Source organism: Callorhinus ursinus, unplaced genomic scaffold, assembly GCF_003265705.2.
Source record: "Callorhinus ursinus isolate GAN/ISIS: 27379988/994484 unplaced genomic scaffold, GSC_fseal_2.0 scaffold25, whole genome shotgun sequence".
Taxonomy (NCBI): Eukaryota; Metazoa; Chordata; class Mammalia; order Carnivora; family Otariidae; genus Callorhinus; species Callorhinus ursinus.
In genome coordinates, this window is record NW_027397087.1 from 17,656,097 (window position 1) to 17,672,903 (window position 16,807).

Genomic DNA, 16,807 nt, shown 5'->3' on the forward strand with positions numbered 1-16,807 from the left:
GACGAACCATGAGAGACTATGGACTCTGAAAAACAAACTAGGGGTTCTGGTGGTAGGTGGAAGGATGGGTTAGCCTGGTGCTGGGTATTAAAAAGGGCATGTTCTGCATGGAGCACTGGGTGTTTTATGCAAACAATGAATCATGGAACACTATATCAAAAACTAATGATGTAATGTATGGTGATTAACATAACAATAAAAAAATTTAAAGAAAAAAACAAAAAAGAATTCTAATAAATTAAATTTAAAAAAACTAATGTAATATATGGTGATTAACATAACATAAAAAATATTTTTCATGTATTTTCCTTATTTCTTTCTCTGGAATTGAAATGTTCATTTTTATCCTTAGTTCTTGGAAGAATACAAGCATTTATAAAAGAAAAAAAAATAGGGGCGCCTGGGTGGCTCAGATGGTTAAGTGTCTGCCTTCGGCTCAGGTCTTGATCCCAGGGGATCAAGTCCTGCATTGGGCTCCTTGCTCAGCAGGGAGGCTGCTTCTCCCTCTGTCTGCAGCTCCCCCTGCTTGTGCTCTGACAAATAAATAAATAAAATCGTCTTTAAAAATTAAAAAATAGACTACACCAGCAAAGCTTTATACCTGGATTGTAATTATCATCTCTCCCTGCTCCCATCCTATAAAATTCATTTATCTAAACATGGCCAAATGCCACTGACCTATATCAAAAGATATTATAAAAAACAGTATTATAAAAGTAATAACTGTGTTTACTATAAGCATGTTCTATATTTCACTAAGTGCCCTTTTCATACACTATTATATTGGGTCCTTTCCGTACTCTACTCAATAAATTTTTGTTCTAGATGCTAAAGAAACAAAACCTAAGGGCATTTAAGGCACTCACGTATTTTCTCTGGGGGCGGGGGGAGTAATTTAAAAAGTTTTGAAAATGGAATTAACAAGATTTGATTTATATTTTAACAGGATCATTCTGGCTGCTATTGAGAATAAACTGAAGGAAGATAAGACTAAAGGCAAACAGGAAGAACTGATAAGAACCTACTGCCATAATCCTAGAGATGATGGTGTCTTGGATCAGGGTGGAAGTGGTACAGATGAGCTAAGAAGTGGTCAGATTCTGGATGCATCCTGAATGTACAGCCAACAGGATGTGCCAATATTAGATAGGAAAGGAAAGAGTGAAAAGATTCCAAGGGAACTGAAAGAAAAAAAAAAAAGAAGTAACCATTTACTGATTTAGGGAAGGCAGAAGGAGGAAAATGTTATGAAGATAGGGACTCTGAGATCGCTATTAGACATTCAAGAGGGAGATGACAAAGAAATAGCAGGATACAGAAATCCAGAATCAGGCTGAGAAGGAGCAGGTAAGGGAAGTAGAAGAAAACCAAGAGAGCTATTGAAGAAAGTATTTCAATAAAGAAGAAAAAGCAATTTTATGGGAGAGAACAAGAGAAACTGCTAGCACAATGCCCTTGAGTAGATAAGAGAAGATAGGAACTAGGGTATCAGGATTTCTCAAAACTTCTACAGGACTGACATGGGTGGGGGGCCGCTGGCTGTCCTTTGCATTGTATGACATTTATCAAGATCTCTAGCCTTTCCCCCATAGATGCCTGTCCTCTCCCAACAACCCTTTCACAACAATCAAAAATGTCTCCAGATATTGCCAAAAGTCCCCTAGGGAGCAAAATCACTCCCAGTTTAAGACCACAAGGGTAAGTGGAGGAAATGACCTTTGCTGGAAATACTGACAATTCATGTACATTAAAGGCATGATAGAAGATGTTATGGGTAGAGTACAGTATAATTTGAGTATCCCCCTCTGTTTAGATCCTAAGCATACACATAGTCAAGGCCAGAGAAAATATGAGGAATTGCTAGCATATCACAAAACCCAAGTCATTACTCCTAGAAAAACGTTAGTATTTTGTTCTTGAACTACAGCTACCATATAAGCTATGTCCATCTTTGACTGAATCTAAGCCAAAATCTATGTGTTTTCTGGGTCCATCCATGCCCCCTTCCATAATGCACACACAGGTTCAAATTTCCTGGGTTCTTAAAATAACAGGATGAACAACACATCATGACTTAGTATAAATTAAACGTTACTAGTGGCACCTGGCTTGCTCAGTCAAGCCCCACATTAGGTGTGGAGCCTAATTAAAATTAAAAATTAATTAAATGTTACTATTCCTGAGAAGGCTCACTTTTTAGAGGAGGCAACCCTAGTGGAACATCTTCAATGACAATCTAAGAGGATATTATTTTTTTTTAAGATTTATTTGACAGAGACACGAGAGAGGGAACACAAGCAGGGAGAGTGGGGGAGGGAGAAGCAGGCTCCCCACCGAGCAGGGAGCCCGATGCGGGGCTCAATCCCAGGACCCCAGGATCATGACCTGAGCCGAAGGCAGACACTTAACGACTGAGCCACCCAGGTGCCCCCTAAGAGGATATTATTTATGGTTCTCAAATCATTCCACCAAATTACCACGTCATACTTAAAGGAGTCTCACTCTATTCACTGACCCTTTTGTACCTACTGACTTCTCTATGAGAGGAATATGAGATAACCATCTTATTTTGCAGGCACTTAGAATTGGGAGGAGAGGGGGGCATTGAACAAGCCCTTTGCAATCATGAAAGGAGAAGGTTTGAGAATAAAAAGCTCAGGAAAGTGGGTTCACATATATACATCAAGTTCCAGGATAACATGAGCTATGTCTAAGAGAAAGAAAATAGTCATACCACCTGTGTAAGTTGCACCTGCTTCCTCAATAACAGGTTCTACATCCTGTTACATAATGAATTACAGTTTCAGAGTAAAAATATAATGCAAAAGGATTCTACAAATTTAAGAAGACTGAAAATCTTAAAATTTCTATTAAAATATTTGGCTTCCAAAGTTGCTTTAAAAAATAACCCACAAGCTTGAAGAGCCTTATTAAATGAGAATTACAGATATTTTCTATCATTATCCCCTTTTAAATACTGCTTTGCTTTCTATCATAGAAGGAAATTAAATTGGTCAGGCATGACTTGTTTTTCCACTGTGACACTGTGGTTGTAACCCAACACCCTGTGCTTTTTGATAATTAAATACTGAGACTGATTTGTTCTAAAAATTTCCCAAGACCCAAGGTAAGATACTGATTGTGCAGCCATCAAAAAAAAAAAAAAAAATCTTGCCATTTGCAACGACGCGGATGGAACTAGAGGGTATTATGCTAAGTGAAATAAGTCAATCAGAGAAAGACATGTATCATATGACCTCACTGATATGAGGAATTCTTAATCTCAGGAAACAAACTGAGGGTTGCTGGAGTGGGGTGGGGTGGGAGGGATGGGGTGGCTGGGTGACAGACATTGGGGAGGGTATGTGCTATGGTGAGCACTGTGAATTGTGTAAGACTGGTGAATCACAGACCTGTACCTCTGAAACAAATAATACATTATATGTCAAAAAAAAAAAAAAAGAAGATAGTAGGAAGGGAAAAATGAAGGGGGGAGAATCGGAGGGGGAGACAAACCATGAGAGAGTATGGACTCTGAGAAACAAACTGAGGGTTCTAGAGGGAAGGGGGTGAGGGGATGGGTTAGCCCCGTGATAGTTACTGAGGAGGGCACATATTGCATGGAGCACTGGGTGTTATATGCAAACAATGAATCATGGAACACTACATCAAAAATTAAGGATGTAATGTATGGTGATTAACATAATAAAATAAAATTTAAAAAAAAATACTGATTGTAATTCCTAAAGTCATCTTTTAAATACCCCAAATCCTAAGAACATAAAGCAGAGGAGTAAGTATATCTAGAGCATGGAAAGTCTCAATACAATCACACTGGCCCCATCTTCCACTTCATACTGCACTGTGATAGTCCCACGCAACTACCACCTACCATATCCTGAAGACACAATCATGAACAAGAGCCACATTCTCAACTGTGAGCCCAAAGAGGATGCACAACTTCATACACACTCTGCATGGCTTATTCTCTGAGCCAGAACAGAGGTCAAACTCCCAAACTGTAAAGTCAGATGAACAATCCTATATATATCAGTGGAGGGGCAATCTACAACAGACTCCAGACCTATAACTTGACCACAGTCACCTTATGCTTCTGGTCCATTTTCCCTTTTGCCTCTTGCAAATCTCTACAGAAGTCCATATAATATTCATTTAAGGTCTGAATATTTTAAAAGAATCTAATTTTATAGATGAAAAACCTAAAAATAAGTTTAAGTGAGTTAGCCAGGGTCATAGAGGTAGTTAGTCTCTAACTTCTTATCTCTAAGGAGGCATTATTTGGGACTTATACCAGAGTTTCTGGGTAGCTGCTAAGAGTACCCCCACTAGAAGCAGGAAGGCTAACTAACAATCTACACAGGGACATAAGTAAGAACTTACATAACCTCATATTTACCTACAGGCTCACACTAAACACAAGCCCACAAACTCTGAACGGTACGAATTTAAATAAGAAGCTACTCTCCAGGAACAAACAAGCCAACTTCTCTTGGAAAACAACTCCATTCTAAATTCTTGACTATTGTTTTTCCCTTTACTATCAGCACAGGCTATCAATAGCTATATGAGTTGTTATATGCATTGATAACTGACCAGCACAGAAGCAGTTTTCTGTCCAATTTCCCATTCTCCTCGCCAAATGTGATCTCTTATTCTTGAATTCCCACAAGAATCTAAGTGCCTCACAACACCACACAGCCAGTTGGCTGTGGTTAAGTACATGTCTTAACTCTCCAAGTAGATTACCAGGTTCCTATACTTCTTTAATGAACTCCCTGAAATCAGTTCTATGTATTTTTGTTTTTCTGTTGTTGCCACTGTTGTTAATCTCCACACACACCTATGTGCTCAACAAACATGTGCTAAATGTATAAACAGGCTGATCATTTTCAAAGTTCGGTGTTGTCATAATTCTGCGACTGGAATGTTATTATACTCCAGCAGAATTAAAATATATCTAAATGCCAGAAAAAGAGGTCATATAACAGTAACTTCTAACCTTTTTAAATAAATGCTTTTTCATTCATTACTAACCTTCTGGTGGTGCTTTAAGGGAAAAAAAAACAAAAAATAAAAGTTAGGAGATGTCAGAATGGTTTCCTAAAAAGGGGTAATGTTTGCAAATTATATTTTTCAACATTCTGAGGGTGTTTTCTTATTTAATGAGGAAGCCTTGTGGGGTTTTTTTTTTTAATGGCTTTGTAAAGGAACAGTCACCCAATAATTTATCCTTTTTATCACCTTATTCCTTGGCTTTTGTTGTTTTTGCCATCCAGAAAGGCCTAATACCTGTCTTTACAACTGTCAATCTTATATGAAATCTTTTATCTTCCCAACTATATGTGCTCTCTTTCGTCTGTCTTACATTATAATTGCATACATCATTTTTCATCTCCACCAGTAGATGATAAGCTCCCTGAGTAGAAATGACTAATTTTTGTAAACTTTAATAAATGTGAATTCGTATCAGACTGGAATAACATCAACTGTCCTTACACACCGAAAATACAGTCTGTACCCCTTAAGGCCAAGATGTGAAAAAAAAATTAATTATATTAATAATCATGTACTATCATTTTCATTGATATTTTAATGCTTACAGAAAAATTTTTTAAAATAAAGACTATTTTTCAGGAAAGCAATAAATAAGGAAAATTTACACTTACGTTAAGCCTTAAAACATTCACTTAGCTCATACAAAGATCATCTCCTTGAACTATCTGGGTCCTGATTTATTACAGGATAACAGTATTTCCATAAATTAGCTCCTACACTGAAAAGAACAGAATGATCAAAAGGTGATATATAGGGGCGCCTGGGTGGCTCAGATGGTTAAGCAACTGCCTTTGGCTCAGGTCATGATCCTGGAGTCCCGGGATCGAGTCCCACATCGGGCTCCCTGCTCAGCAGGGAGTCTGCTTCTCCCTCTGACCCTCTTCCCTCTCATGCTCTCTATCTCTCATTCTCTCTCTCTCAAATAAATAAAATCTTAAAAAACAAAAAGATCTGTTTAAAAAAAAAAGGTGATATATACAACTACACTTATAACATCACGATTGTTTTTAAAAACCACTAACTGCCCAAATATAAGTGAAAACCATCATAGCATGTGTTAGCACTACAGATACACAAATCACTGGGACTGTCCACTACAAACTGCACCACTGTGACAACATAGCACGACTGGGACATGGTGACATAAGCAGTCATTCACAACCCAGAAGATCACACCACCCACTACCCACCACGCACAGTGTAATATATATAACACACTGTTTTTCAATTACAATGTCATGAACACTTCAAAATCCTTTAAAAATAATTCCTCTTAAAAAACTTACAATTTATAGACTCTGAAATAATGACATACCCTATTTTGAAAAGATCCTCAGGTTATCATGAAAGATACCACTAGCTAAAAACCACTGTCTAGCTGCAAGACAGTCTGTCTTTCTACACTGGCCACGTCTGTGCCTTCCAAACATACACACACCCTCCAAAGCAAGCACTCTGATAGGAAAGAAAAATACTACAGAGAAAAGTCTACCAGACAAGAAGTCACAGGACCTCCATTCCAGTCCTGGCTGGTCCCCTTTTTAGTCATCTGACTCAGAACTAAAGTTTTTCATCTGATTGCTATACAAATCAAATTGCACACTCTGTGTAAAGGAGCTCTACTTTTGTGGGGTTTATTTTTTCTATATTAATGTAGGCATTCAAATAATTGTTAGCTGATTGTAGAATACTTGAAAACAGCTTGTTCTCAGTTTTTTTTAAGCGAATCTGTTCTTCTTAGAGTCCAAAAGGTCATTTCTAGTTCATGGCAAAATTATAACTGCATCAGTGCACTCAAAACTAAAAAAAAGGAGATCATGTGCAACATAGGTCTGTAAATGCCAAAGGGCCAAAATAATCAGAATCATAAGCAGGCATCCTAAACCAAGTAAATTTTGAGACATATTTGGGAAAATAAAAAGCAAGGATTCTCATGGTGCAACACAAAAATGAAGGATATGGGGCACCTGGGTGGCTCAGCTCGTTAAACATCTGACTCTTGATTTCGGCTCAGGTCATGATCTCAGGGTTGTGAGATGGAGCCCAAATACATCTGACTCCACGCTCAGTGGGGAGTTTGCTTCTCTCCCTCTCTCTCTGACCCTCCCCCTCACTGTTCTCTCTCTCTCTCTCTTTTAAATAAATCTTTTTTTCAAATGTAGGATAGAATAAAATGATTAGTAGGTCTATAGAAGAGGGGCCAAGATGAGAACATGTAATTAAATATAAAGTCAAAGATGGCAGAATATCTGACAAGCTTAAATTTCACAACACATCTATTAGGAACAACTTAATATCCTTGAGCCAAGAATGATATGGTGAAATGGTATTTGAGAAAAATTATCCCAGCAGCTGTGTGGAGGATGCACTGATCAGAGAGAAGTATGAGGAAAACCAGTCTAGAAGTGTTTATATTTAGTACAATTTAGGTTCTACAATTGAGGTGGTAACTATGAAGATGAAAAGGAATAAACCTGGGACACCTGGGTGGCTCAGTCGGTTAAGCGTCTGCCTTCAGCTCAGGTCATGATCCCAGAGTCCTGCGATCAAGTCCCGCATAGGGATCCTTGCTCAGAGGGGAGCCTGCTTCTCCCTCTGCCTCTGCCCCTCCCTCTGCCTCTGCCCCTCCCCCTGCTTGTGCTTGCTCTCTCTCTGACAAATAAACAAAATCTTACAAAAAAAAAAAAGCAAGAAAAGAGATAAATCTGATAGACACTGCAGAGAGTCAGTCACCCTTGGTGATAGGTTGGTTGAATTAGAGAGGTGGTAAAAGATTTGAAAATGATTTCAAGGACCTGGTCATGGGTGGCCTACAGCATAACCACACCTGCGCAATGCTAACAGTTCTTGCACTGGCTTTTCCAGACTGCATCTGAATCTGTTTAGCTCTATTCACCATTCCCTCAATGAGACACTGCTCCACTGGAAACAAAAAACTACCACCACCATGATAGTGTGGAAGTACCCCATAACCTAAGGTTCCAGACTTCTTAATGAAGGAAGCCTACTCTTCTAAGCTAGGAAACTTCCTCCCCACCTACACAGCTGGGGAAAGGGGAATTTCTTCTATGCCCCAAATTGTCTCTATACACTTGAAGTCCAAGCTCACTCTATATGGATCTTTAGGTCACATGGACACAAAACAGATGACACCATTGATAGGGTCATGTGTAACAATATAAGTCAGGCAAATTATATCCTTAAAGGTTCATTCTAAACTGAAACAAAGCCAAGTTGACTACATTTAAAAATTAAAATCGGCAAAAGGCAATCTTATGGGGTTATTTTTAATGTATCATAATGATAAATTCTGTTCCAGAATGCACTGTGCTACATAATGATTCTGCAGTTTTGCTGGAGCTTTTTTATTTCTGCAGCTTTAAAAACATGCTGTTGGAAAGCAGACAACAAAGTGTTTTCCTTGTCTAATAAGCATACCATTATGCTATTTCCAATTTTATCAAGCATAAGTTATCAATAACAATGTGTATTTAATCAAGATCTTATTGCCTACAGTGCTTTCAAAGGAGAACACTGTGTAAATTTAACACAGAAAAGGAACTCATGTTGATCCATGGGAGTCTATCTATGGGTAAAAAGCAGCTCTATGGCTTAGTTTGAATTAGCTATACTAACAGCATCCATTCTCCAAAAGCACTGATCCGTCCAAGCTCATTCAGAAAACATGTCTTTTTCATGGAGATTTGAAAGAGATTCTAACACGTTATCGTTTACACACACTTTACTCGCACAAACAACAACAAAAAAACAGTTATAAAATTTTCGCATTGCCTTAGTTTAAAAACAAATAAACCAGCCTACCTTGCAAACGGATTAAATATTACCTAGGAAGGGTACCAAACTGATCTCGTGATAAATAGCTTTCCAGGCCACTGTCACTCTAACCCTTCCATTTAGATTTTTCGGGGGCAAAGAATGAAATTTTCTATTTCCTTTTTGGAATTAAGATTCTGCATCAGGAGATATGGAAGGTCGGGTGGTATCGGATTTAAAGCCACAGGCTCCAGCGCTTCTCGCTGCCCTAACTCGGCGGGCAGGGGGAGCCAGGTGCAGCATCGCCTCCATGCTCCGAGACAAGACCAAGTCTTCGCCTCCACGCCGAGAGCAGGTGCGAAACGGACGCTCAGGTTTCGGCGATTACAACCATCTTCCTCCACCGCAGACCCGAGGCCGCCCTAGGAGAGGAACCTTCTAGTCCAGTCACCCCCGGCGGCCGTTTGCTGAGGGTGGACAGTGCGGTGGATTCCTAATCCTTTTCCCTGAAGGGTAATTTCCTACACCAGCCGCAGGACTTACAGTCCCACGCCCGCCCCCCGAAATTGAGCTGCAAAGGGGGGGCAGGTGGGGCCCACTCGCACCTCACAGCCTCCCCGGAGAGGCGTGGGCCGGGACGGGGACCTCGGCTCGGCCCCCGGTCTCTCCCCCCTCGAGCTCCCGTACGCCGCTCACCGTGAAGGGGACATCCCCGACGCTGCCCACGGAGTAGCAGTTGTCTCCAGGGTTGACAGCCCCGGTGAGGACCTGATGCAGATGCATCTCCAGAGCCCGGGCTGGTAAGGGACTGCGCGACAGGAGCGACTAGCCCCGCGCCCGACCACGAGAGCGCTTCCCCCTCCGCCTCCCTCGGGACCCACCCCGCTGCGGCTCCGGCTTAACGTCTCGCCCCCCTCTTGCCTTCCCCCTTCCTCGTCCCTGCCATGGGAGCTCCAAGACCGCTGCCGCCGCCCGGATCGCCGCTCGGCTGCGGAAATGCCCGGATGCTCCCACTGCCTGCTGCACCGGCGCACAAATGCGGGAGGAGCGCAAGGGTGCGTGTGAGGCGGAGGGGCGGAGGGGCGGAGGGGCGGGGGGGGGGCACCGAGGCGAGGGGGCGCCGGGGCAGCGCGTGAGCCGGGAGCGTGCTGTAAAGGACGCTCCGCCCGAAGGAGAAGGGCGGTGCGCGCACCCTCCCTCGAGGGAGCTACAGTAGAGTGAGCGGGTAAACCCCTCCTCCAGCTGCTAGGCTCTTAGCTCAGTGCTGCTCCCCCGCCCCGCGTTTGCGCGTGCGCGCGCAGTGGTTTACAGGGCAATTGCGCGCGCGGCGTGGACCCTTGTCCCGGGATTGCGCGCGCAGACGTGCGGGAGTTCCCTCGGAGCCTCCTGGCTGCGGTCAGTGGGGGCAGGGCGCAGCTGAGGCCGCTCCGGAGCACGCAGCAGCCCTTCTCTGGCGGCGCGCCTCGGTTCCGTCTTAATGAGTGTTTAATCCACTCCCGAGTACACCGTGTGATGGTCAGGACAGTCGACCTCAGGAGGACGCCAGTCACCGGGAAATTCCACCTCGGAAAATCTTAGATCCCGTAGGGCTTTTTAATTTTACATAAGGTATTTAAGGTACGTAAGGTATTTAATTTTACGTAAACAATAAAGGCATCTGGCAACTATTTGGAGAAGCCGTACTCCCTGACAGCAAATTATTTTGCTCCCACCTTTTGTCACGGATGTTTTAGATAGCGAAAGGTTCCCCTAGAGACAGGTGACTCCTCTAGACTCTTTCATTCGTGATGTCATGGATTCGCAGAATCGTCTGATTTTTCCAGACTGTACGCTAAACTTTTGGTGGTGGATAGAGGACTCACATCCCTTGCTCCAGGTAAATCCATCACCAATTTTTGAACCTATACTGCGTATAAGTCACTAGGGCAAGGGAGTAGAAGGGATTCCAAGACAACCATCTAAAACTCTAGGCAGAACGCCAAAAGTGTTGTGACTGAGACACAAAAGTCTATGCACTATTGAAGAGGAAGAATACTTTTGACTAAGGGGATGGATGGGTAAAGTGTAATGGAGACGATGACGTAAACTCAGGGTAAAATTTTGGCAGGTTGGGATGGACAAGAAACTGCATTCAAATAGAGAAAATAACATGAGCTGAGGCTTAGAGGTATAAAATGACAGGATATGTCAGGGAACAAAGTTAGATTAATGTTTAGAGCAGATGATATGTAGGGTGGGGAAAGGAAAAGATACTTAGCAAGGTAAAGGTATCCAAGAGATAGCTTGTGGCCTGGCCTGAACAGGGACAGTCTTGAATGCTCCCTTAAGAAGCTTAGATTTCGCTCTTTTCCGGAACCATGAGCAGCAAAGTCTCCCGGGACACCCTGTACAAGGCGGTGTGGGAAGTCCTACATGGAAACCAGAAACTCAACAAGAATAAGAAATTAGTCAAGAAGCCGGCCAAGAAGTATGATGCCTTTTTGGCTTCAGAATCTCTGATCAAGCAGATCCCACAAATCCTGGGCCCAGGCCTAAATAAGGCTGGCAAGTTCCCTTCCTTGCTGACCTACAATGAGAACATGGTGGCCAAAGTGGATGAAGTGAAGTCCACCAACAAATTCCAGATGAAGAAGGTGCTGTGTCTGGCAGTGGCTGTTGGCCATGTGAGGATGACAGATGACGAGCTCGTGTACAACGTCCACTTAGCGGTCAATTTCCTGGTGTCCTTGCTCAAGAAGAACTGGCAGAACATCCGGGCTTTATACATCAAGAGCACCATGGGCAAGCCCCAGCGCCTGTACTAAGGCACAGCTCAATAAATCCTAGTGCTGATGGATGGTCATGTTCTCCATACTGCAAACCCAGAAGTACATTCTATCTACCTTCAAAAAAAAAAAAGCAGCAGCAGCTTAGATTTCATTCTGCATGCAGTGGGGACTTCAGCAAACGTTTATGAGCAGAAATTTCTACAATCAGAGCTGCTTCAAGAAGATGACTTTGTAGCACTGTGAAGGATAATTAGAAGGGTGGGGAGATAGGAGGCAAAGGCCTGGCAGAGATTGGTAGTATGTTCAGTGGAAAAAAAGGAGTCAAAGATAATTCCCAGCAACCTAGGACATTTTCCTCTTCCTTTGCGTTTAGTGCCATAACTTCCCCCCAGTCACCCAGACTAGAAACGCAGAGCCACTTTTGGCTCCTTCCTCACCTGCCCAAATCTAAAGGTCCCTTATAAAGATCCCTAATTCATGACCCTGAGCATCCCCCCCCCCCAGCTATTTACTTTCATTTCAGACCTCATCAGTTCTCATTTAGTTACCATAATGGCTTCCTCATTAGTTTGACTGCCTTCCATCTCTTTGCTCTCCAACACACTGCAGCCAGAGAAACCTTTTTAAAGGAAAAAATTCCTCCACTTAAATCCCCACTCCTTACAGGTTGAAGTCTAAACTCCTTAGTTTGGCTGACAGACCCATTCATTCTGGATTCTGTGGAATCTATTTTATCTCAGGATGTTTCCTCATACCCAACTATTCTCCAGCCCCACTGAGCTATTTGCTGTTTCCAGAGCATACTATGTTGTTTTATGGGTCCTTGTCTTAGTTCGTGCTCTCTGATGTGTCTGGAATGCCCTTCCTCCCCTTATTGACCCGAAAAACCACAATTTAGTTTAAAAGTTACCTATTCGATAAAGCCTTCCTTATCCACCCCCACATACCTTGAGGCTTCCTCCTCTTTTGAAACACACATATCACTTACTGTTTAGGGGATTTTATGTCAGGATCAGTATCTTATTTTCTCTGTTTCGCAGCACCTGAATCATAGCACAGTTGGCCCTTGAACAATGCAGGGGTTGGAGGAGTCAACGCCCCCCAACCCAGTACAGTAAAAAATCCACATATTACTTTTGACTCCCAAAAGTTAACTACTAATAGCCTACTGTTGACAGGAAGCCTTACAGATAACAAAAACTGTCAACTAATACATATTTTGCATGTTATATGTATTAAAATAAAATAAGCTAGAGAAAGGAAGACATTATCAAGAAAATCATAAGGAAGAGAAAAACATTTATGGTACTGAACTGTATTTATCAAAAAAAGTCTGTGTATAAGTGGACCTGTACACTCAAACCCATGTTGTTTAAGGGTCAGCTGTACTTTATTTGCTGAAATACAAGATTTGAATGTAAGAGCACCCAATCTTGCGAGAAAAATTTATGGGGGAAATAAGTACCTTTCATTATACACGTATTTATTTGTGTTTGTGAAAGTTTAAATGACTTTACGGTGGTTTTGTGGAGGGAAGTATTACATGTTCATGTTAATACAACATACGATGTACAGTATACTAAATTCTAGGAAGTCACAGGTTTTGTACTTTTAATTATATAGTATAAACATGAATAAAGATAGTCACATGGTTAAAAAATAGTGAAAATATAGCAGACAACAAAACAAACACACAAAAATATTCAGTAAATGAAGCCCCATGTTGTGCATGAAGTATCATGAAGGCAAATACTGGTGCTACATCTTGGTACTAGCAACTGAAAAGCATGCCACGGTATCAAATAAATTTGAGAGAACTCTCATATATATAGCATATATCAGTAAAAATTGGTGTAAAGCAAGAAGGGTTAAATACAACAAATTTAAATAAATTTCTTTCATAAGAAGGTTTAGGGGCACCTGGGTGGCTCAGCTGGTTAAGCGTCTGCCTTCAGCTCAAGTCATGATCTCCAGGTCCTGGGATCAAGCCCCATGGTGGGCTCCCTGCTCAGCAGGGAGTCTGCTTCTCCCTCTTCCCCTCCATTCGCTTGCTGTCTCTCTCTCTCTCAGGTAAATAAATAACATCTTAAAAAAAAAAAAGGTTTAATACATGAAGACAAACATTTTAGTAACTGGAACAAAACATACAGCAAAATAATAAATTTGAAGAAATTTCAACATCATGCTCATAGAGTAAAGGCAAATATTTTACTAAACAGTAATACACATTGAATAATGGGAAAAATTGAATATGTGTTATAGAAGCTAGTATTTTAGTGAATAATAGCTGCATAAGGAATGAACACTCTGTCATAAAAAATTTTGATCTTCATCCTCAAACTTAAAGAAATATTTTTAAAGCTTTAAAACCATCGCTACTACTGGATTCTAGATGAATCTCTTACTCTCCAACCTTCACAATGTTAGAAACTGACTAAAAACCATCATCAAACAAATTATACTCATTCTGTCAATAGCATTATTAACTCGCTATTATTTGAACCATTTCACAATTGCCTCTAGTTTTACAGCATTCCATGAAGTTTTGAGCCATTGCACAGTTGTAAAATTGTAAACCTCTTCCTTCTTCCTTTTGGTATCAACTCAAAATCTGGAGCCTGCATCTACTTGTTCCTCTCTTCCCTCCTGAATCCTTTACATGTCCTTTAAAAAAAAAAAACATTTTATTTATCTATTTGAGAGAGAGGGAGAGAAAGAGCATGAGCTGGAGAGTGCAGAAGGAGAAGCAGACTCCCCTCTGAGCAGGGAACCCGACGGGGCTCGAGCTTAGGACCCCAAGATCATGACCTCAGTCAAAGGCAGACATTTAACTAACTGAGCCACTGAGGCACTCCCGTTTTTATTTTTGTTTTTTAAGATTTATTTATTTAGGGCGCCTGGGTGGCTCAGTCAGTTAAACGTCTGACTTCAGCTCAGGTCATGATCCCAGGGTCTTGGGAATCCAGCCCCAGCAGGGAGCCTGCTTCTCCCTCTTCCTCTGCCCCTCCCCCTGCTCGTGTGCATGTTCACTCTCTCAAATAAATAAATGAAATCTTTAAAAAAAAGATTTATTTATTTGAGAGAGAGAGAGCAGTTGTGCACGAGCAGGGAAGAGGGGGAGGGAGAGAGAATCTCAAGCAGACTCTGCACTGAACGTGGAACCAGATGTGGGGCTCAATCCCAGGACCCTGGGATCATGACCTGAGCCAAAATCAAGTGTTGGTTGCTTAACTGATTTAGACACCCAGGTGCCCCTAACTGACTTCTTGATAGTAACATCTCAGGTGTGCAACTGGCTAGTTAAGTCTCCTGGAATTACAGCTGAGGCTTTTGTTGTCCAATCTGACCAACCAAAACTCCTTCCAGATTAATATATCAAGTTTCCTTAGTAGCCCACCCACCACATTTTAACTGTCCACAATTCATTTCTTCCTCATTCATCCAACCTTCTGGGTAGACCTAAAAATAAAGTAGGGATTTTTTTCTTCTGATCTGGAAGTGACTTTCTTTTAAAAATTAGAAAAGTATCAGTTTTGTGTCACTAAAAGAACATGCCAATACATCTGTAAGGTATAATTTCTCATGTCCACAAGTTTGCATTGTAACAAATGTTGTACCTTTGGGGTTGGGAATAATGGAACATCGGATGTCAGAGGGATTTAGTTTCCCAGCAGTAATCACATACTCTTATGTACTAGTCATCTATTACTGTGTAACAAATTACCCCCAGAAGTAGTGGCTAACTTCAACATAAGACACACAGTTTCTGTGCAACAAGAATTCAGTAGTGGGGGCGCAGAGCAAGATGGCGGGGGAGTAGGAGACCTGGATTTCATCTGGTCTCAGGAATTCAGCTGGATAGGGATAAAACCATTCTGAACACCTACGAACTCAACGGAGATCGAAGAAAAGAATAGCAACAACTCTGAACAGAAAAGCGACCACTTTCTGGAAGGTAGGATGTGCGGAGAAGCGAATCCGAGGCGATATTCGGGAGGATAGACGGCGGGGGAGGGGGCCTCCGTCGGCCACTTCTGGCAAGTGATAGAGCTGCAGAGCACAAAATCGGAACTTTTAGAAGTCGGCTCCGCTGAGGGACGTCGCTCCAGTGGCTAAGCGGGGGGTGGAACCCTCGAAGGACAATGGGGTCTCAGGACTCTCGGGGTCACAGAAAGACTGGGGGTGCCTGAGTGTGGCAGAGCTCCCAGGTATCAGAGGGGGGAAGCCAGCTGCAGAGGCGGAGCCGAGGCGCGGGCTTTCAGCTCGGGGTTGCCATAAACTGTGATCCGCGGCACTGTCGGGCCACTGCTCCTCCAGCTGGGACCCAACAAGCGGCAGATCCGGGGAGACTCCCCTTCCTCCCCTGGGAGGAGTGGCGCGGGAGCGCACCCAGGGATCTGCTGGGTTTGGAGACTCCACACGGGGTCGGGTGCCAGAGATAGAGACGCTCGGTCACAGGCCGGGTGAGCACGGAGTGCGGCCAGAGACCGGGAAGATGGGAGTGACTGACTGCTTTTCTCTGGGAGTGCACTGAGGAGCGGGGCCCCGAGTTCTCGGCTTCTCCGGGACGGAGATTGTGAGGCCGCCATTTTCACTGTCGTCCTTCAACGCTGTACGAAAAGCTTGCAGGGAACAAAAGCTCCCGAGAGTAAACCCGAGCAGATTGCTTAGCCCAGACTGACAAGGGCGGGGCAATTCCGCCTCCGGCAAACACATTTGGGAACCACGGCAACAGGCCCCTCCCCCAGAATATCAACACAAAACAGCCAGCCAAGACCAAGTTTACCGATCAATGAGAACGGCAGAACTCCAGCGCTAGGGGAATACTGCACATAGAATTCATGGCTTTTTTACCATGATTCATTAGTCTTTCAAAGTTAATTTTTTTAACTGTTTTTTTTATTTTTCTTTTTCCCTTTTTCAACCAACATCTTATCAATCCCTTTTTTTAAATAAACATTTTATTTTTCATTTTTAGAGTCATATTCTATCCCTTCATAGTAGTTACCCTTATTTTTGGCAGATATATATATATAAGTTGTTCTCTCTTTAAAATTTTGAGATAAAGTTTCTTCTAACAGATCAAAATATACTCTAAATCTCTAGTGTATGGCTTTGTTCTAGTCTCCTGCCTGATCACATTCTCTCGCCTTTCTTTTTCTTTCTTTCTTTCCTTTTTTTAATCCTCT

At 42.3% G+C, this 16,807-nt stretch overlaps 1 protein-coding gene and 1 pseudogene across 5 annotated transcripts in view; one reads left to right on the forward strand and one right to left on the reverse strand.

Moving 5' to 3' along the window:
- DMXL2 (Dmx like 2) overlaps nt 1-9,734 on the reverse strand; it is a 141,726-nt gene extending 131,992 nt beyond the window's left edge. For all 5 annotated transcript variants that reach the window (XM_073877007.1, XM_025883765.2, XM_073877006.1 and 2 more), the window contains exon 1: nt 9,547-9,734. In XM_073877007.1, coding sequence (XP_073733108.1) covers nt 9,547-9,633 — 87 coding nt within the window. In that variant the 5' untranslated portion in view covers nt 9,634-9,734. The remainder of the gene's footprint in view (nt 1-9,546) is intronic.
- A 1,470-nt stretch (nt 9,735-11,204) lies between these two features.
- Nucleotides 11,205-13,743, forward strand: LOC141370000 (large ribosomal subunit protein uL1 pseudogene; annotated as a pseudogene).
- The last annotated feature ends 3,064 nt before the right edge of the window (nt 13,744-16,807 follow it).